General features: G+C 38.7%; 1 protein-coding gene across 3 annotated transcripts in view; it reads left to right on the top strand.

The window, feature by feature from the left end:
• Positions 1-9,906, top strand: part of LOC126924108 (attractin-like protein 1) — a 32,155-nt gene extending 22,249 nt beyond the window's left edge. For all 3 annotated transcript variants that reach the window (XM_050738231.1, XM_050738229.1, XM_050738232.1), the window contains exon 12: positions 402-9,906. In XM_050738231.1, the coding sequence (XP_050594188.1) occupies positions 402-647 (246 nt within the window). In that variant the 3' untranslated portion in view covers positions 648-9,906. The remainder of the gene's footprint in view (positions 1-401) is intronic.
• Positions 9,907-22,559: the final 12,653 nt, after the last annotated feature.

Genomic DNA, 22,559 nt, shown 5'->3' with positions numbered 1-22,559 from the left:
AGATATCAAAGCTGGTAAAAAAAAGTTTATGCATAAAACTGTAATTTTTTACAATAGATAAATTCGTGAAAGTAGGACTTCATCGTTTATTTATATACGAATATATGAAATAAAACATTGATATCATTCTGTTTCCATCTTCGAATCTACCATTTTGTAAGACTTTCCAAGATTTTTCACATAACATAAAAAATAAACGAGAATAGCGTTGGCGTCAATGTACGATTCAAATAAAGACGTCACTAGCGCCGTGGATTTCGATACTTTCGATTCCATGACGTTGCTCGCGATTCTCGTTCCCCGGCTCAAATTTATTTACGATAACGCAAATTTTACCAATTATTACAGTAAAAGTATGTGCGACTCGATGTTATTTGGTTTTGTTGGTGTAATATTTACAGGATGCCCCTAGTCCGATCGCGTTGGAGCCCTGTTGCGGTAACAGAGCAGCGGTCCTGTCGTTGCTAGTCAGACTGCCTACTGGCGGTGAACCTTATACGCCAGCTGGTCAGAGCGCTGGTTTAGCCGTAGCATCTGCGTTAGTTACGCTGGGTAGTCCGCGGAGGCCTTCTCAGGAATTGACGACGAAGGAACCGACAAAAACACGAAAGTCTGCCAGTCAACACCCAGATTCCACATGCATTTAGCGATAAGGGCACGAAAGTAGAGACTTTTAAAGTGGGTGACTATATGAGCCTTAGACATGTTTCTGTGATCTTGCCTTAGCGAACGGGCAGGACTGTTCAAACTCTTCGAACTCTGATAGAGTGAAGTGTGTAATTATTCATTAATTATTGTTCTTAATTTTTTTTTTTCACTTTTTCCGTTCTTTTCATTTTTGTTCATTCCGCGACGAATCTTCGTTTCGATCCGTATTTTCCAAGGTGAAAATCGCGTCCGTCATGCTCAACGGGTCGGTCAGTTAAGTGGTTCTACTAGTGTATGGATTTTCGTTGTGAAACGGGGGCCGGCCGTGTTTCGTTCAGCCGATATTTGGTAAGTAAATTAAGTCCATGAATCGTAAATCCACGGCATAACGTGTGGGCATAACACGCTTGACGGATTCGAGATTCCTTTCATCGTCATTTTAGTTCTTTCGTTTTTGCCGTGACGATGTATAGTGTTGTATATAGAACTGTCCTGCGGTTTATTTTTCTTCATTTACACGTTGCGATCGAACGGAATCGAGTTTGTCCCGCGATCATCGACGTGTATTCGAAAAAGGGGATATAAGAATAGAGATCGAACGTTGTAATAAAGTTAATATTCAGCGCTGTCCTTTAGTTACAAGTTTTGGTGAATCCGCGGGAGTGGTGGGTGAAAAAATTAGCGACAGATATCGGCGAACGAAATAATGTACGTATTGAGAAATTTGATTTACCGGATATAGTACAGACGTGTAATTTTCGTTCTTCGTTTTTCTTGTATAGTTGTGTAAATACGTGTATGTTGTATATCCCAAGTGAAAGATCATGATCATGACACACGCGAATTGTACAGATATAAAATTGATTCGAAAGAAGAAGGAAAGAAGCGGAAAGCGAGTGACAAGGAATATATCATCTTTTGTGTATTTGTCTCTTTCTAGTAAGCGGTGAAGAATCAATTCTAAATTAACGGAAATGAATAGAGGCGTATCTTCGTATTTGGTATACCTATTTATCTATTGTGCCAAAGCATTTTTATATTGGTATCGTTATTAAAAAAAAAAAAAGAAAAAAAAAGAAAAAGGGAGAAAAAAAAGGTATTAGAACGTCATTGATGTAGATACGAATTTTCATTAACGAACTAATTTTAATCTCGAATGACTGTCATTAGCACAAGCATAAAAGTCCAATTTTTGGATTTTTATGACACGGCAGAATTCATTCCTTTCATTGATTTGTCTCTATTCGTTTCCATAGAGAAAGGATTCTTTATACGATCGAAAGATACGAATCAAGGAAGTTGTCCATTTTGCGTCGAGATTTCTTTCTTTCAAATACGACAGCGTAATTTCGATCGTATAACGTCCAACATAATTTTAACGTAATAACGAAGTGGGAGGGGGCGGGGCGGAGGTAGGAGAAGAAGGATGTGGACGTTGCAATAAACTGTAAGAATCGCGGTTATTCTTCGGTCGACGATAACGGTTTTTGTTTCGCTACAAGATGGCAGTGCTGGTTGTTTCACGTACCATGCTTAAAAAGCAGCGTTCAGACGCTCGATATTGTAATCAATATTCGTATGTGCCGACTATAATATCGATCGCGCGAACGCTCCTCCTTAACCTTAAATAGGTTTAAAACAGATAGAGAACGAAAAAAGACAAACAAACGTATATGTTACGTGGCTGTGGTTTATTTTTCATTTAACTATGTATTATCTTTCTTTCATTTATTTTACCGATATATACAAATTTCGTATATTTTTTACGTGGCCAATAAACGATAGCTGCTTCCGTTCTGAAATTTAGAATGATCTCACGTTCTTATTTTCTGTTCTGAATATGGAAGCAGCTCTTACTATCACGTGTTCCATAAAAAGGAAAGAAATTATTTTGTGCATTCTGCCGTGCAAAACAGTTTCTTATAACTAACCTATAACTTAAACCTTCAGCTCCAGCACTTGCATAGCATACACACAGAATATTTGCGTATACGCGTCGTCTATTTTAATCTCAGCTCCAATAATAGAGTTTTTAATGCGCGTGCAATTATTTTATCACACTGTTCGTAATAATTACGGGATCTCCTGCTTGTTGCACGGAATACGTACCAGAAAAGAGAAAAAAATACCGAATATAGGATTATCCGTTGTAGAACTTTTTTATCTAATTTTCTTTTTATTCGCATAGTCGAGATCAGCTTTCAATGTTCAAATTTACTACGGTTAAACAGAGGATCCTGTAATTATTTTGTGCATGGTATAAGACTCGAGTACACCAAGAGTGTCGATTTAGCATCTTTAAGTTTTGGTCGAACTTTCTTTCAGAGCACCAAACATTTTTAACCGATTTCTATATGTTTTGACAGTATATCACGAATACTGCGTAAAAGTATCAGTTACGAATCTAAGAAAACTAATATATTTTCTGTTTCTTTTATACACATCCCTACGGCTAATACCAGATCCGCCAGATATTTTGTTTTTAATGACTTCTTCTACATTATTCTTCCCGCATCAGTGGAATTTATCAAGTTTCCGAGATTTATTCAAATTATACCTCGACGCTATAATTTATTATTCCGTGAATGCATCCTTGTGCTTTGGGATCCAACGTAATTCTTAAAAATAAATTTCGTAACTCCAAAATTAGTACTTTTAATCATGATTTGTTGAGTTGAATAGCGTTAAAAAGTATAGACACCGGTGAAGAATCTTTGGTGTCCGAAAACGACGTTTACCCTCGAAGTTTTCACAAAGAATACGAGTGATGTAGGCGTTTCTTTCGTTTTTTTTTCTTTTTTTTTTTTTTTTTAATCGTTGTATAGCACAGGATCAAGTGCAATGCATTACGTTTTACCATGTAATACTCATCGAGTTTCTTTCATTCTCTCTACTATACTCGAAGCCTCTTATTGTGAGGGTGCAACCAGACACTAACCAATACGTTGTACATGATTTAAATTGTGACAAAGTTACCCCTACTATTCTCAAGAATCGTTATTACCTTATCAGAAAAAGAGAATAAGAAATATTTACTCTTATCTCTTGATCGTGCTCTGGTTGCACTCGTATAGAGAATAGTGTATATTTTATTACCGTAAAGATAATTTAATTTTTTATACGACTGTTTTATTTTTGTTTGTTCTCTTTCTTTTCTCTCTCTCTCTCTTTCTTTCTTTTTTCTTCTTTTTCCCTTTTTTTATTTTTTTTTAACAGAGTAATAAAAGCGGCGAACTTTCTTTGTTCTGCGTAAGAATTTAGTTGTACATAATACGAGTATAAATAACGTTACATTATATTTAATGAAAGTAGGAGTACATATATTGGATAAATTGCTCAACTTTTGAGTAGATCCATCTTTATTACTTTCGACGATAGTTTTCTCTTTTACCAATCCCTTTTCTTTTTATATTTAAAAGTTAAGTTTCTGTTCACTCGAGGGGAAAGTATTTAATACAATGCCAAGAAATATACAAGATGAGAGAAATATTCGTGAAAAATCATTAGAAGACGATGCTTTGATCGATGAATATTCTTCGCCCCCGTTCTCTTTTTTATTCATTGCATTTATCGAGTTGTCTTACTGCCAACCTTTGTCTATTCCTTACTTAACTTCTACGATCTATCCGTCTTCGAACGCAAAATGCCTACCATTCATTCATCCGTTTAATCGTTGGAACCTGTTGCTGCCAGGAATTTTTTTTCGGTGCGTGGTTATCAGGCAAATCTTTGTCTCGAAACTTTGTCCATGTATTAAAAATTGAAATTGAAAACAATATTTTTTTTCTTCTAAAGCCAATATCTTTGAAAAATAATGGAGAAATTACGGGTAATTATGGATTTTACTGTATCGTGGCCTCTATTGTACCAATTGAGAGTCAAAGACAATATAACGATAGCGAGAGAAGATCTACAAGTGTACGACTGACTTCAAACACGCTATAGCTTCGAAAGTCACAGATGACATTCTTGATACTTGAAGCAGCAGTGGGGCTAACCATGTAAACCCTAAACTAGGACAAAATCGCACACCGTTGTTGTTCATACACGTGATCTACTCTTCTTTAATTCGTCCAGAGATTTAGCCCTTTACTACTACTGTAAAATGAAGATATATTTCTTCTTCAGTGATTGACATTAAACGTTTAGTTTTTATAGAAAAGAAAATCAGACATAAACGAATGACACACGAATTTTCTGGAACGGTGTTGCTCAGTTTGGTTTTTAAGTGACTTGTCAGTTCATCGATATTATCGGTTGATCGATTACGTATTATGCAAAGAAGTTTGCACTCGATAGGAGAAGCCAAGGATTAGTCGTAGTATACTAAAGAGACAGAGACCATGGGAAAGAAAAAGAAAGAATTGAATAGCGACAATTTCGAAGAACGTTGTTCGGTTAATGCGTTCATATAATTCAGTCATAGCGTATGTAATAAACTAGACCAAATCTCTTAGATCGTTAATCCGTAAGGACGGGCGATTATAGCGTTGGACGTACGCAGTATAAATACGATGTTTCCCAAATGCCTTCGAGTTCTGTCGAAAGTAGAAAAAACAGAGACATCGTCATCGTCCAACGTCATCGTGCAATGTGTCTCGTATTGATCCTTGGACGAAGGAAACGCGCGGTTTAGTGTTCAACGTTTTTAAAGGAATATCGGATGGAGAAATGGAGTGGGGAAAAATGACGTAATAAAATTATATTGATGTCCGTCGTGGGATTTTAAAGGGATTGCGAAATTTTCAAGAGACAAGATCTGTATCTAGGGCCTAGGTTATGGCGGATCTGTACACGGTCTAGGATTCGTAGTAGCTCTTCGGGACTTTCGAGCCGAGGTCTCTAGAACGTTTAAGGCATCCAAGATACTTGGATCTACGGGAAAGCTAAACTTTGAGAGCTTTCAAAGTCTCTAGAATCTTTGTAATCTTCAGAATCGTTAGAATTTCTGGACTAGAATATCACTGAGATTGATAAGATGCTTCTAGGATAAATATTGCTTCCGTTCTACACAGAACGTCAAGGATTTCGACTATCTGTATAACTCGTGAGATTTCTATGATTTCTAGGACTTTTCTTTTTCTAATAATCGTTGTTAAGTAAGGATCTCCAGGATTTCTAAAACTTTTAGGATCTTTATCCCGATGCTAAAGCTCTTATTATCCTTGAAACGTCCTCTAGCAACTTGAAGACATCTCTGGGATTTCTTTCCAACATCTCTAGCTATATGTAAATATGCGCATTTAGACCTTTGAAAATTGAAAAAACGACGCGACATCGATATATTATAAACACGATTGTTCGTCCATTACAGGAACAGGATAAAGAAAAATTATTCATATTCATTTACCATATTCCATGTTTTCTTCCTTCCCCTTTTATTCCCCTTATTCTCTTTCGAAGATGATCGACGAGATTGATACAAGAATTTTTATTCGTAAGCTCGCGGTCCAGCCTCGAACCGAGTTTGGCGTTTAACGTTTAAGAATACTTAACTTAACGTGTAAGTACGATAGGTAGGTAGGTAGGTAGGTAGGTAGGTAGGTAGGTAGGTATATTACAATAACGAGTATAGCTTGCAACAACAATTTTTCTAGGACACAATTGAAAATATTTATTTTTATTCAATCGTAAGCGTAAGGGTACTGTTTGATAAAACGATAAAAAAAAATTAAACGAAATAAAATGAAATAAAAGAAAGAAAGAAATAAATGAAAGAAAAAACGGTGAACCATTATTAATTGTAAGAGGGGAAAGAGAGAATGCGGTAGAGAGTATACGTTAAAATAAAAGTATATACGTAATACTGTGCAAAAGTCCAGAAATCTAGAGACCATCCATTAAACGAAAATGTTTCAGCGATATTTTATTAGAAACTGTCAGAAATCCAAGACTTTTCGATTAAATCGTAAAAGAAGAAAAAATGTTGTCATTGTCGAGCAGATAATAATTTTCTGTGGCAATAGCTGTTTTCATAACAAATATCACAAAAATGTAATACATTTCTCTGTCTTGTTATTCTTCGATATGTAAATTAAAATAGATAGATAGCGTAGGACTTTTGCAGGGTATTTTATTTCTAGAACTTTTTGCGTGTACAGCTCCGTTTAAATCATCGTACACACATACATAAATTAACGAACGGAGAAACGAACACACCTACGACAACACATAGAGCATAAGAGAATCGTTACTCTTAAAACACGTGTGCTCGGCGTTCCTGTATATGTACGTGTATGTTGCGCGTATGATAATTGAGTCGGCGATACAGATTGTGTGCAGGATGTTATCATTGCCTTGTTGTCATAGTTCTCATTAACGTCATCTGTTAGGAAGAGAGGAAGCACTCCAATTGTCAGAGTTCAGGGTCTTACTGGCGTTGTAAGTGGAAATGACCCGTCACTAGTCCGACACTATCGTCCTCTCTCTCTGCATACGTTTCGAAGAATATACATACATACGTATATCGAATATTTTGAAATTATTTTATAGCATTTTCAAATACATACAACTGTCGTAAAATATACATATGTATTTACATACTGTTTTTTTATGTTAGATAAAATGGTAATAAATTTATTTATCGTATACCAGCATTTTGATATATTTTAATTCGTGGAAAATTGGTAAGACGAAGCGGAACAACCGCGAAGAATTTCCGTCTGTATTGTTAAATCGTATTGTTACATTTTATTTCAAAGTTTCAGTTTTCCAGACACGTATATTTTTATTCCAAAATTCAGATAAACTTTGTCTCAAAGTTCTAGGTAAGATACTTTCTCTTACTTTAAAATTCTATCCTAAAAAGGGAATATAAATAATTAACTTTTTCATCGATCGGGGATTCAAGTGCGGCTACACACGGATCGACTGGCGAGAAATTTTAGTCAAACCACATCTACGTTAGGCAGCCACGATTGAAACGATCAAGCCGTTTAACCAAAAATAGAAGAATGCGCTATTTTTAGTCGGCGGACTATGCAAGTTTTGAATAATTTTAAAGTTGCCTAATGTAAACGAGATTTAAGTCGTTCCATGCGATAGAAAAAATTTGGTCGATCAGTTGACTCAACCAATTGCGCAACCAACTGCCCGACCAATTTAGTTGACCCGTGCGTGTCCGCTCTAAGAATGCAACGATACGAGCCTCGATCAAAGTCAACAACAGTATCGTATCAAAGAGGTTAAGCGGTTAAAGTTAAGGAAATAAAATTACACCATTTCTATTCGCTGTATATTATCACACTTTATATTTCAAGTTATATATTTTCTTTTCCCAAAATTGTAATCTACCAAAAGTTATCGATTTTTCCCTCTACGGTGACGTTAAAGAGAGCAAATTGCAAATTTTGAACTCTCTATATTATTCGATTTTGTTTCAAATTTTTATTCGACGTATCTTTCAGAAAAATCTTCATTTACCGAAGATTCTCTCATCTTCCCTTCCAAAAAAAGAAGAAAGAAAGAAGAAGAAAAGTTTATCAATGATTCAGAAGAAATAATTAGTTTTCTTTTATTTGGCTGAAGGAATCGCTCCTTTGACATTTGGAGTCTTCTCAGAACTTTCTGTTAAAATCACACGAGCTTGATTGCGATTGTTCTCGTCTTATACGTACGTGTCTTGTCATTCGTATATACATACATATAGTAGTAATCGAAATCTATTTGCGGCGTTCAGTCGAGACGGCAAGAATGGCTTCCGTGTACTATATTTAGTCTACGATCAATTCCCTCTTTCTTTTTTATTCCCTCTTCGTCTAATTTACTAGTGCGCATATGCAAAAAAAAAGGGATCAATTCCTCTTCGTGAAAAATATAATATAAAGAACGAAAACGAAGCTTCGTATCGTATCAATCGTTTATCGGTTATGGGAGAATCGACGGCAGATTTCACGTTATTCGACGAATTTGTATACTCGTTTTATTTGCTGAAAAGAATATGTCGAATAAAACAATAATCTCTTGATGAACGACTCGATCGAAATTTCTTCGGCAAGGTATATTCTTCCCACTTGCGTTCTAATTTGTGTGTCGTCACGTTCTTGCCCTCTTTTTCATTGTTCAGCTAATTATTCTATCGCTCTAATCGCGTCACATGCCCTTTGCAACGTCAAGGAAAATGCAATAATCAAAGAAAATTGAAAATCGGTCGGTCGTTGGATCTAAAGAACAATGACGTATACATCGTATATACCGTACATCTATCTTTATATACATACCTATCTATGGGAAATTTAAAAGTGTAAAAACGATATACAGTACTTTCTATGATATTTAACCTTTTAAACCTTTTACTCTCGATTCGCTGTAACAAATTATTAGCTAACAAAATGATAAAGGTGCCATTTCTTAATTAAATTAATTAAAGGTCATTCATTTTTTACGAAACATGTTGTGATTTTAGCGCGTTATGTTTGCCTCGTAATCGCTTGAATAATAAGAATATCACAATAAACCTATTTTCACCTCGATTGAAAAAGGATTACGATCAAGCTTCTGTCTTATATGGGCACGGTTAACCGTCCGAGATGTGCACGCCTGTGTAAGAAACGGCTAGTAATAAATTCATACGTGTACATACTTTTACCGCTTATCGTTAAACTCATCGAGCTTCCCATTTCAAATATCATAAACACGAACACGAAATGATTTTTCACCTTTGCTTTTCGAGACATACATCAACGAGGTATCACACATGGCGAAACTGTAACGTCGCAGTTACGCTTTGTTTCGTTTTTGCAAACTTATCGTACACAACTAAAAATTCTAGATAAAAGAACGTTACTATTACGGAGTCAACGGATTAAGAGATGAAAGGAACAAATACCAGCTTAGCTCCGTTTCTTCGCTTATCTTTCAGAAATATACAAATGTACGTAAAAACGCGTGGCTTAACACGTTATACGTATGTCAATTTTTCCAAAACCTTGAAAGGAAAGATCAAAACGTTTCTTTTTCGGAGATCAACAGAAGAATTGCCAATGTGGTTCGATGACGATACTTTCTCAAACAGTGGCAAATGTCATTTTTTTCAATGGAACTCTATGAGAAAGAGAAAAAGCACGTATCACGCTCGTATTTTTGCGCTGAAAATTTCAACGAAGATAGGCGAAAGGGAAAGCGAAAGAGAAATTGTACTGTAGATTATTAACATGTACGAGTGTGAATGTAGGAGTGGAATAAAATGTATTGTATTATATTAAACGAGACAGATATTGTTTAAATAAAGGTGATATACATAAAGTTTCTTCATTAAAATTCGTTAATTTATTCGCTGTATTATCCTCTCTATGTGCGTATATGTACATGCGTATATGATGATTCTTCCATGCTTTAGCATGGTCGTATCTCTTTGGTCTCGTAAAATTCGTAGAAAAAGCTAGTTAAATCGAGAAGTTTAGCATGGTATCGCGAATTCCTCTTTTCCACCTCTATGCTCCTCTCTTTTACAAAAACAAGTAGCAGAAACGATTCGACGTTAACCAGGGCATCGAAACGAGCGAGAACAAAGGGTTTTAATAAAATGTCGACTTGAAACGCGTGTGTGGTATGGTAGTTGGAGGAACAGGATATTAAGCTATCCGCGACAGAACGGTGAGCGAAAAAGGGATGCAGTTGCTCGCCGAGATAGCTTATACTGGCTGTTCTATCTTCTTCCTTTCATCTTGCGACAGTTTTCATTCCACAAATGGACATGGCACGCGCGTCTTTTCAGACACGAGAATCAAAACCGCTACATGCCATCCAGATCAAACAGAATCGAATTAAAAGAAACCAGGGCCCGTTTCTCGATAGACCTTCCGTCATGAATATCGACGAGTACCGGATATAAAATAGGATTCTGTGGATTCTGTGGATTTTGAAACTCCGTGTTACGGGGAAAATCGATTTCTAACCAACTGACTAATTTAAAGTTTCGTTCCCGGTGTTTTGTGTCGGATTCGAATAAATATCTTTTGCGAGAGAAACGTCAAATATGATACGTCGGAGTGTTGTTTCAATCTATGCTAGAAAATTACCAAGTTTAGAAAATTCGGTATAATTACGCGTTCTATGGAAGCTTCTGTAGAAACCGAGAATTCGAAAAAAAAACGAGCTTAGTTATTACCTCACAAATTACCTTAACTAATTTTCTCGTGGTAAAGCACTATTGATCGCGATTGGAAACAGTATCTGTCGATAAAATAATTCTTTGCATAAATCTGATAAAATATTTAGGAAATTGTAATTTTATAGAAATCGAGGTTCCTTACGCGTTCATCGTTCAAATCAACCGATCAACCGCATCAGACAGAACTCGACAATTTTCCTTGGCGGTTTGCTTAGCCCGACGGTTTACTCGGCAAACCTGTTTGTCGACAACTATGATATATACTGAAACGAGAGGAAAAACGGGGCGAAAAGTAAAGAACAAAAATTTGGAATACAACGGCTCTGTTGTCCGAAGGATTACATGAAAAATTACCAACGAACGAGAGCCGAGAGTTCAGCGCGGTTCGTCGAACAGAAATTGAAAGGATTCGCGCCTGCTTGAACTCAAATATTTTCTCGGCCTTAAAAAAAGAGCAACCGCGAGACGCTGAACGAACGATATCCGGAAACTCGTTTTTTCGCGTCGTGCGTGGCCGGGCGGAGTCGAGCATAGAATCGACGATGTTCTTTTTTTCCAATTTATTTTATTCTTGGATTACTTTACTGCCAGTAACTGGTCTGCCTGTGTCGCGGCCACGGGAGGGTTTCTTTAAGAAAAGTTAGCCTCGTGGATGTTCGTCTTTTTCCAGCAATGCGGAACTATTGTTCCGGTATTCCGTGGCGCGCGCGTCTTTAGTTTCCGTTAAATGCGTTTCCAGTTTTTCTAATAAAATACTGATCGCCTTATAACATAAATATATTAGTACGAGTGTCGCTGGCGAGTAAATTGTCGATGGAGTAGGCGGTGAAAGCAGCTTGGTCGTGGTAGATGTTGCAAAGTCGAAGATTCCTCGGTAAGCCAACTCGAACAGAAGGTATCCGAGATGCAATCGTTTACCTAGCAAACAAACAGCCACAGTTTCTAGTTATCGAATGCCTCGTAAACTTCCGGATGATTTGCAGCGGTGCCAGCTAACTCGTGAAATTCTCGTAATTAGAATTTGCGAATCTCTGCACCCTGCCACCACGCACCGCACCGTTAGTAATTGGGGTAAACATCGAGTCTTTCCGAGCGAATCAAATAAGTTGCTCGAGTAGCGGTGGTCGATTTTCCAGGGCTGCAATCGCATGCAATCACATCGGGAATTGATTCGAGGATGCAGCAAGATTGGTTGAAAAGTTTCTTTTACAAATCAACGTCTTTGTTCTTTATTATTCGATTCAATGATATATCGATCGAATTACCTATTTTTCCTTAATTAAGCCGAAATGTATAAAGCCAACGTTATCGATACAACATCACGTTTATTAATTGGCCGTATTTTTTCTTTTATTTTCATCGTTGCGGAATGTCAGCTTATCGCCAAAACACTTTACGTTTAATTTCGTAATCGTCGAATTTCCAGCAAATTTCCATGCAATATTACTGGGTAAGTTTAAAGCGGCAGGTATTTAGAAATTATTCCTGTTATCGCGTATACTTGGTCCGATTGTTGCGACAGGAATAGAAAATTTCATCTACCCTATTACGAAATTTATTCAACTTCTATCCAAGCTCGGCCAACGACGGGCTATTAATTTAAAATTCGATTAAACTTACTTTCGGTGTAGGGTAAAATAAATATTAATTTATTCGAGTAGAATGTTAGAAAATTTCGCTGTGAAACCGCCTTACACGCTAACGAATAAATATGTCCATAAATATTCCATTTCTTTGTTCATACGTGTATGTAAATGGACTTCCAACAGGCCGAAAAATTTTCCTAGATAACGGTAGCTGTTGCGCTGTGTACATGATAACGTTACGTTCTAGTCACGTTCTATTCAACTAGTCACCTTTGTCGTTAACGCTAAATGGACATTGAGAAATAGGACGATGGTCGAGTACAAGATTACCGAATTAATCGGACGCAGCGCACAAAGAAATCCTATATGTATCCACGAAACAAATTCTCCAGATAAATCCTACCCTATTGTGGACACTATATTATACCATACCGCGTCATCCTATAATCCTACTATCCTCTTCCTCCAGTTTCATCCATTTCATCTTCGTCCGCGATGTATGGAATTGATTCTAATGCAAAATATTAAATTTCTACCAAATTCCGATTCGTTATACAATAACGACGATTATGATTTTAGTTACATCAAGTAATTAGTCGGGCAGGTCAATATTTTGCGCACGATAATTTCTTTGCCTTGGCAGAATCGGTAAAACGAAGAACCTTCGCTTTACAAAATAAAATATCGCACACGACTCGAATAACGCATTCTGTACGCGTATCGAGTGATATAATAACACGGTAGCATGTAACAAGCGAATAAATTTTTGTCGTTGCGTCTCGGATCGTGTTCGTTTTTGTTTCACACGGAGGTTATAATCGGTCTTTTTAACCCCGTTTGTTGGATCAACACGCGCCGACAGACCGAGACGAGCAAATATTTTCATTGTTTCCGGAATAATATCGAGGATGAAAATCAGCCGAGAATAATGAGATAGATCGTATACGGGTGAAAAAGGAAATTCCAGATAAGCGACGCGATCCTCGTATTTACAATCGAGATTATATCGCCTTTTTACAAAATATCAAACAATTTTCTAGCAAATTCTCAATTCCATTATTTTCTTTTTATTACGAACCTTATAGTACAGTTAAAACGCGTAATTGAAGAAATTCTATTACGGAAGCAAGCCCAGAATATTGGTAGGTTTTTGCTGTCTTGGTTAACCATCTGTAAAAGTATTCGCTTTGAGAACAATTCTAGTAGATAATTCCAGAAAATAACCGGGAATAATGTATACGATTTAATTATGCGGATACGAAATCTGTTTAGCGTGTTATCGATCTATGACGCGGCAAAATTCTAATTCCATCCGTTTATTCAATTTGACTAGCGATCTCATCGAATCGAAGCTACGATATTTTATACCAGGATTTACGCATATACATATACACTACGCTTTTACGCTATTAATTGTCAACTTTCGAAACCTCTAATTGTTGTATAATTAGAGGTTTCTGAATAACAGATTGAATCATCGTTGTTGATAATATAAATGTATGGCTCGTCGATCGTGTCTTTAAATTTAGCTGTTGTTATTAGCTACCTAAAACTTTTGCGGACACGATCGCTGTCAAAAAATATCGATATCGAGAGACGAATTACCGGAGGTTTAGCGAACAGCCGGCGCCGACAGCGAGACGAATTATTTTAATACGAAATCACCGTCGGTGAGCATCTGTTCGGTTCTCAGGATCGAACAAACGGATTCGCATAATTACCGCGCGAAAACTCCGTGGCATTGTAATTCCGTGGCATTCTTTTTTCTTACTTTTGTCGTTTATGGGCGAAACCATTAATTTCTCTATGCAATGATATAGACGTTATTATCTCTGCTTTGAAACACAGATTGCAGAGAAAAGAGAGATTCTATCTTATCCCTGAATAATCCTAAGCTATTTACCTAATCTCTGGAATCGTCGAGATATTACTAATTCCTTCGAAAGCCGGAACTTGCGCGGAACTTTCCAACGAATCGCGAACCCCGGCCACTCCTAATTCCAACGTTTGGCACGCCTGCCAGTCGCTAATTCCTGAAAACTGTCTTGCCCCTCGTTTTACCGTATCCGCCACTAACGTAATTCATTAAATACGTTAAATTAGGCTGTCTGACGGTCCATTCTCTGTTCGATTCCACCAAACATCTGGTCGAAGAAAACGCGTTTCGCTCCCGTTTCGTGTGATCCAGATATTACTTTATCGGGAAACTATAGTTTACTACTGTCTATACTCGGGAAATTATAGCAGTATAGAAACTAAGTATAATTTATTGCCACCTAGAAAAAGCGGCACGAAAAAGGGACGAGAAAGGGACGAGAAAGGGACGAAAAAGGGACGAAACGTATGCTTTTATAAAGTAATATTCTGTTTCGAGGTAATCAGGCAATATAGAAGAGGCAACGCGAAAAGTTTTCGACTTTTAAAAGCCCGTGTTCTGTCGTCCTTCTGATAATTATAATTATTCGATAATCTTAAGTGGTCTTTTAATTTCGTAGAAATTCTATTGCACGCAAAAGTTCAAAAATTAATCGTTCCGATAAACTCGTAATAACGTAATCTTGTCAAGGCGCTAAATTTTCTATTCGATATACTAATTTTCCGCATAAATTGCTAGATAATAAACAGGCTTATAAGCAAGCAACTATGTATGTATTTCAGTTCTTTCATCTTGGTGCTTCAAAGAGCAAGGGCAGACCTTCCCTCCATCTCCATCCTTTTGAATACTTGTAAAGAAAATTACCTTCGCCATGGTAGAAAGCGAGGAGTAGAAAAGCGTTGGCCAACCAAGCGGGTAATTCTATCATGGTTCGCCGTAAACGAGTACCGGAAGCTGTCCCCAAGACATTCCGTCACACCGCGTCGACGCGATGGTGCGCTGTCTGCCGAGTGGTGAGTTCCTTCTAGTTTACGTTAGACGAATCTCTATACAGGATATACTATTTCGCTTTATTTTCTATTTATATTCTTTGCTTGTAAAATTTGTTTGAAAATTGTAAGAGAAACAAACTTGTACTCGCACGTCTGAGTTAACACGTCCACCGCCGCGTCACCGAATACCAACTTTCGAACATAACGAACCTTCCGCCTCTCCGCTATGGCCTCTTTTTCATCGAATTTCCCCTATTTGCGAAACCGATATTTCCGTCGCTTTCCACAAAACTGACACAACGTTTCGTTCTCAACGAAACAAACGTTAATCGAGCTTTTGCAGGCTAAAGTAACATAACGTAGTAAGTATCATCGTATGCCTATCATCTTATTATCGATTGAAACTTTCAGATAAATGTTACGCGATGAATAATTTGAGATACATATATAATTAATCTTCTGTACTATGATTAGCCGTGAGGCGATGATAATTGATATCTGATATTACACACACGTACATACGCGTCAAATCTTTTCAGAAATATTTTATGAAAATTCGTCTTCACGTAATTCAGGAATCTTATAATTCTAGGTTTTGAAAATTTTACTTCACTTCAAAGCAATTGGGATGATAATCATCGGTGCGGTACACGAAAAACTTCCATAAATATTATATTTGGAATTTTTCATTCGTTGTTATAATTAGAATCGGTGAAACGAGTTGGAAGCTAACGTTCGAGTCACCCCTTGGCGAGGTTTAACGCACGCGTGGATGAGCGATACCCTGTGTAACCGTAACCGAACGAGGCTTCTTTCCTCGAGTGGCTCAGCTTTCGATCCGGGATGCTCGTTTCTTATCACGTTTCAACGGCTACGATAACTTTCTTGCTGAAACTCATTGCCAAAGTTTCGAGCAACCTTTCAAACGCATCTCCGTGTAAAATTAACCTGACGTGCGATCGCGGGGCTCGAACATTGGCAACAAAGTTACATTCCAATTCCCAACACCGTTCTACCGCGATGATAACGATATATGTTATAATATTACATTATATTATATTATATTATATAGTATTATAGGTAGGCATTGTAGATAGGTATAACAAATAAAAATCTGTAGCAAAAATTTGCTCGTGACATTTCTACTTTAATTTCTTATTCGACGATTATTAAAAAAATCTACTTTTATAAAATGTAAATTATGACAAGCAGAATTTTTGTCTCGGCTTTTGCGTCTCGATGAAAGAAATATACGGAATTTCCAAATTTCTAACCAAACGTTTATTACTCGATCGTTGGGAATTGTAATTAATTAGAAATGCTTAACAAGATGAATTTCATTTTTAACTGTTCCAGAACTTTTTCCAACATTTCTCTTACGATCCGTTGTTCTTCCATTTTAATTATTAACGAAAAGGCTGAAAGTTTTCAAATTGCAAATTACGATCAATTTCGAAAAACGTTAAAACTGATCTGTTGTATCTCCTTTTCCGTGAATTTCCTATTTCTTCGAATCGTGATTGGCGACCAAATTTCTCTCAAAAACACTAGTTTTTACTTCTGACAGAAAAATTTCGGATGCGTTAATATCGTTTCTAAATTGATTCAGAACAAAGTTATATAAACACTTTGAGATCTCGCCGAGAATTGGATGAAACGAAATGAAGATCGGAAAGAGACATTCTCGCGTTTAAAGTACATCGAGATCCCTGTCCAACGACAGGTTCAAAGAGAGCTTTTTCGTAAAACGTTCGGTAGGTTAAGCGGTAGCAGTGGCGGCACAGAGAAATAACAATTTCTGGCCGTATAAGTCTATCAGAGGGAAGAAAGGAAACGAGGGGCGAGATGCGTTGGTTGTTTCATCGGTGGAAGTGAAGGAGCACAGTTTGTTCCTCTCAGAAAGAGAGACACGTTTGGTTATTAAACGTCTAGAACCGTTGTTGCGTTTTCAAGCGTTTCCAAGCGTTTCCAAGCATTTCCAAACGTCGGCAACGACGAACAAAGCATCGTTTCAAGCATGCACACAGTCACTGCGATTTACATTTCGGAGTGATTCGGTTGTTTTTTTCGTTGCTTTTTTCGTGCTTCCGTTCTAAATATTCCGGATCGTCCTAGGAAATTGTAGCCGCCAAAACCGAAAGATCCTTTTACGTCTCTCTGTTATTAGGATTCCTTCGATTCCCGAATCGAACCATTGTACTTGGATTTTCACAGTGTATTTATTCCATTATGACGCAAGATGATTATAGATCGTAGATTATATAGTTTATATATATATATTATATTGATTATAGAGAACCTCATAGATTAGATTCGATAACTATTGGTACGAGTCAAACGTTTTCAATTTTAATTTTAATTTCGTAGGGATATTAGGCATTTTACTTTTCATTTCCTACGTTGCATCGCAATATAATGCAAGACAAACGACGAAATTTCGGAATTTCCGTTGATCCAAGAAAAGATTACAACGTATGTACGTTTAATAAATCTATTGGAAAAATGATACAGCTTTTCACGCTTTGTTTTAGTCCACGCGTAATATAATTTTCGATGCTGAACGCGCAATTCGATTTAGAGGGATCTCTCTGTTGACCGAAAATATTAATTACGTTTAATCCACTTTTATTCGTATCGTGGTAAGTGAAAACTGTTTTTGCTCATCTAGTTCATAAGTTGTGAAATTTTTCTTTAGCGAATTCTACGGAAACTCGAGTAACTTTAAACCAACCGTATTATCACCGAAACATGTACAAGTACTATTGGATTAGCAATCTAGCTTCGTGTACGTAAGTTATTGATACAAACGAATTGTGAACTGGTATATAAGGTTATCGGTGATCCGCATCAACTTCGATCAGGCTACTATATTTTACGAGCAGGTACTATGTATACCTTCGATATTTTATACATACCTGCGTCGTATGTATATTCTTTATATATTGTGTCGTTACCGCGTAAACATCTGCAGCGTAATAACGGATAAAAAGATTATTTCAACTTTTACAGGAATCGGACGATTCTCGCAATTTTTAAATTATCGCAAAGATGAGATTCGATCGATTAGAGAGAAGAATCTCATGGCAGACGGCTTGGAATATGAAAATCCGAGTAAGTTCGAAGAGAAGCGGTGGGCCACGTCGCAACGATGCTTACGGGACTTATTAATTAGGAGTTTTAATTAACCGGTACCTGGTAATTGAACGTAATTAGCTGCTGACATACAGCCAAGCTCGGCAGAAACGCTATTATAAATAGTTGTTGGTATTCCCTGTGAAATTCACTGCACGGAAGCGATAGCGGACCTCGTTCCGATAAATTGACAGTTTTTCCAAAAAATTCACCTATCACCGAATAACGAGGAAATAGGAAATACGTATCTAGAAGTTAGATATAGATAAATGAAACATTTCATCGTTCCGAAATATCCCAGATTACGATTTTTTAACTTTGGCCTATTAAAAATTAGAGTCTCGAATAGAAACAAAATTTTTTCCCTCGTAGCTTTTGTTGTATAATTTCGAAAACGGAGCTGAAAATATCGTATAAAAAAAGATTTCATACGCAACCACGAATGAAATCATAGTTGTATGATTGTTTTATGCTTTTTTTATAACACAACTCGGCAGAATTTTTTCAGTTGCATTTTGATTCGTCACCGGATAAAGTTATTCGCAGGTGGTCGCAGTCACGCCAACGATAAGCGTTTCACAGCAAAATATCCACGATTAATTGATTTTACTTTTCTTTTTCTCTCTCTTTATTGAACAATTTTGTTGAAAGTATCAGCGATCGACGAAACGAAGCTCTATGATGGCCCGGATTCCTAAGTAGTTTCTCTTTTTTCTCTCAGGTTAGAATACAAGACAATCGATAGCTATTTCATCAGTTCGCAATTTTTTCTTCGGCACAGCCATTGTTTCAGACGATGATCGAACCAGTCCGATCGCGAACTCTCGAAAGATTATGAGTCGACGGAAGATGATTTCGGTAATCAGAGAGAATTTCGCGGAGTATGCGCGATCGTGATGAGAACACGGCTGGACGGACTTGCTTGGAATTCAATCCCAACTTCCCCTGCGTCATATTCGAGCGTTATAATATTTTTTGCATTAAATTCGCTTTGATTAAAAACGGTCCAAGATTTGTTATTCGTTGTTTTAAAGCTTGTCTTATAGAGTCGATAAAGGAACATTTCGGATAGGAAAACAATCAAGGTGGATGGTTTGTGGCAGCACTCGACAACAAATACTGCCACTCGACACTAGTAACGGACACGGCAGCGCAGTTGTTAGTGCCTTAGGTTTCAAACGTTCGAACGTTCGGCGGGGCAGCCAGCTACGCTCGTTAAAGCCTAGAACTGAAGACGACACGTCGAGAGTTCTCGAATCCTCGGCATAAGGGATTAAAATTCAACTTTCACTTGAAAGTAATATACAACAGGCAAGCGGCCAGCCCCGCCCTTGCGTGTGTTGTGGGTGTACTTTCTAGGAGTGCGCCTTAGTAAAGGTGCTTGATGTTAAGCACCCGGGGCCCGAGGACAACTCGCACCGGTCTACCGTCCCGCCCGTGGAGGTTTTAGCCGATAAGAATCCGACACTACCTTCTGCTCACCACCTCACAAGGGCAGTAAGGTGTCTATGAAGATTTCCTTCACGTAAAAAAAAAAAAATTTCCTGAAGCTCAGGAGGCTGCACAGGACGGTGGCCATCAGGGTAGTGAGGGGTTTCCGCACCATTTCGGCGGCAGCAGCGGCGATGCTCGCCGGATTTCCCCCGTTTGAATTGCAGGCCCTGAGGTGTTGCGAGATTTATCTCCACACTCGGAGTCTGTCGGACGGGGTCGGCCAGGTGGACGCCGATGTTAGGGTTCGGGCTCGGCGAGCCTTGCTCGACAGATGGCGCGCCAGCCTCGACATAAGAGCGGGCGCGCCCGGGCTAAGGGTTCTCGAGGCCGTCCTTCCAAACTGAGACGTTTGGTTGAACGGGGGCAGGCCTTCCCTGACCTACAGGGTGACGCAGGTGCTCACCGGATACGGGTGCTTTGGTGAATACCTGCACCGAATCGGGAAAGAGGCGACCGCGCGTTGTCACCACTGCCATGCGAGCGTGGAGTACTGTCCGACGTGGACGCTACCGCGCCGCGTCCTCAGCATGGAAATCGGATGGGACCTCTCGCCGCCGGCTACCCTCGAGGCATTGTTGGTGAGCGAGAGAGGGAGGAGGGCCATGACCTCCTTCTGTGAGCAGGTTATGTTTCGGAAAGAGGCAACGGAGAGGGTGAGGGTGCGGAACTCTCACCCCGAGAGGATCGGTCGGCGAGGGCGCGGCAGAGGCCGTGGACGCGTTTCGACGAGGCGCTCTAGGTCCTCCGCGCTCCCCGGTGGGGGTGTCAAACTTAGGCGCTGGTAGATCCGCGTCGGGGCCGCCAAGCAGTCCGGTAGGGGAACCAGATTGCCTCGCACGGCGGCTCCGGCGACGAGGCGCGGTGTGACGTGGCCACATACCGTTCCATTAGGGGATGCATTTTGTGCGCGGGGGGGAGGGGCGGTGTGTCGCTCACACCGGTTCCCGGGCCTCTCTCGATCGCAGCCGAGACGGTCATCGTGGAGGTTTTAGTCGATTGGAGTCCGGCACTACCACGACGCTTCCCCCCAGAAGCAGTCTGGTGTCCGTGCGGATTTCCTTTACGTAAATAAAAAAAGAAAAAGGTTTCAATCATTTGGGACCCGGGTTTGATTCCTGGCGCCCGTGATCCGATTTTTTTTCCACGCATCAAAATAGAAGAATAATTAGCAGTACACCAACAGTGACATCTCCTGCCAGCATCTACAATTACCACCAGACGAGGACAATAATAATTCTATCACGGACAACATATACGACCTCAGGTTAAAGGCACGACATCGAAAAACACGAAATTACAAAATGTCAAATTGGCGCGTAACAACTAGTACGTATTTCGTAGTTACAGAATCGATCTTCGATTGTCAAGCTGACCCGTAACGAAACGTTAAAATATTTGCGAACGTAATTTTGACAGTTTCTCGCCGATGGGAAGATCAAGACGCGGCAACGACATTTCCATTGCGTCCTATTGAAATAAAAATTCACCTGCCAATCCATCTGCCAAGTTTCACATCAGAAAGAACGATCCAGATAGCTACGACAGGTGAATAACCCGAATATTGGCAGAGCTTGGCCCGGTGTCGTCTGTACCGCATTCCAAGATGGTGTACCACGGCTATTTAAGTCTCAACAGTCGCCTCGGTCCACTTCTCTCATCCCGTGTTCCTCGAATCGATAAATAATCGGGAGCCGAGAGAAGTCGCGAGGCGACACGACACACCACGCCACACCGCGGCTTCCAGCAGCCCATCTCCGTGGAGATCGGCCACGGAGAGTCTTCAAATAAGTCGCAAGGCTCGTTAGTACCACCAGTACGGATCGAATTATTCATTAACGAGACCGCTCGATTATTTTTTTTTTTCTTTTATTAATTAAAATCTTAGCGTTAGCGAATGACGTAGATGCCAAAAAATGTCACTTCTGTGACTCGCGTGATTCGCCATTTCGATTATTCGGAAATGTTATTTCCTTCTTATCAGCGACCAGATAAAACGAAACTCGAACCAACCCCACAAACAACCAAGAAGCAAACCATCGGCACGTGTCAATATAATAGAAAAATATAATAGAAATGTATTTTCAAACGCGACGCACAGGGAACATTTTAATTTCGGAACACCCGGGACAAAGCGTCGCTTGTAAATATTTGCGAACGAGAGAAAGACGGCTGAGCGTGTAAAACGGATTGCAAAGGGTCAGCCACTTATTCTAAGAGATCGTTTAGCCGGTATCTGTTCAGCCTCTTGCGTGTTTCATGAACAGACTTGCTAGCCGGGTTGCCGGAAGAGTTCCTTAACCCCTTAACCTACGATTTACATTCGAGAATTTTGGACCGAAAAAGTAAACAAGCTCGCGCAGCCTTCTAGCCATTCGCACGACTTGTGTATTACGTACTACGGGTTATGCCCGTAATATTTACGTTTGGTCCGATCATCGTACTACGGGCTATGCCCGTAGTTATAGATTAAGGGATTAAGGAGATAAAAAGTGAACAAAATTTTGGAGATTTTTGTATTATTAATTTGGTTCAAATATACTCGTAACTGTTCTTTTTAGATAATATAAGATAAAATAAGAGAGAAACTTTAGAAACCGTTGGTAAAACATTAATGATTGTTAAAACGTTAGAAATTGTTCTTTTTAAAGAGATTTTGGAGATTTTTTATACAAATATCGACTTTTATACAAATATCGACAAATATCGATCGTCGAAACGAT

Source organism: Bombus affinis, chromosome 14 (assembly GCF_024516045.1).
Source record: "Bombus affinis isolate iyBomAffi1 chromosome 14, iyBomAffi1.2, whole genome shotgun sequence".
Lineage (NCBI taxonomy): Eukaryota > Metazoa > Arthropoda > Insecta > Hymenoptera > Apidae > Bombus > Bombus affinis.
This window is presented reverse-complemented; position numbering and strand designations above follow the sequence as displayed.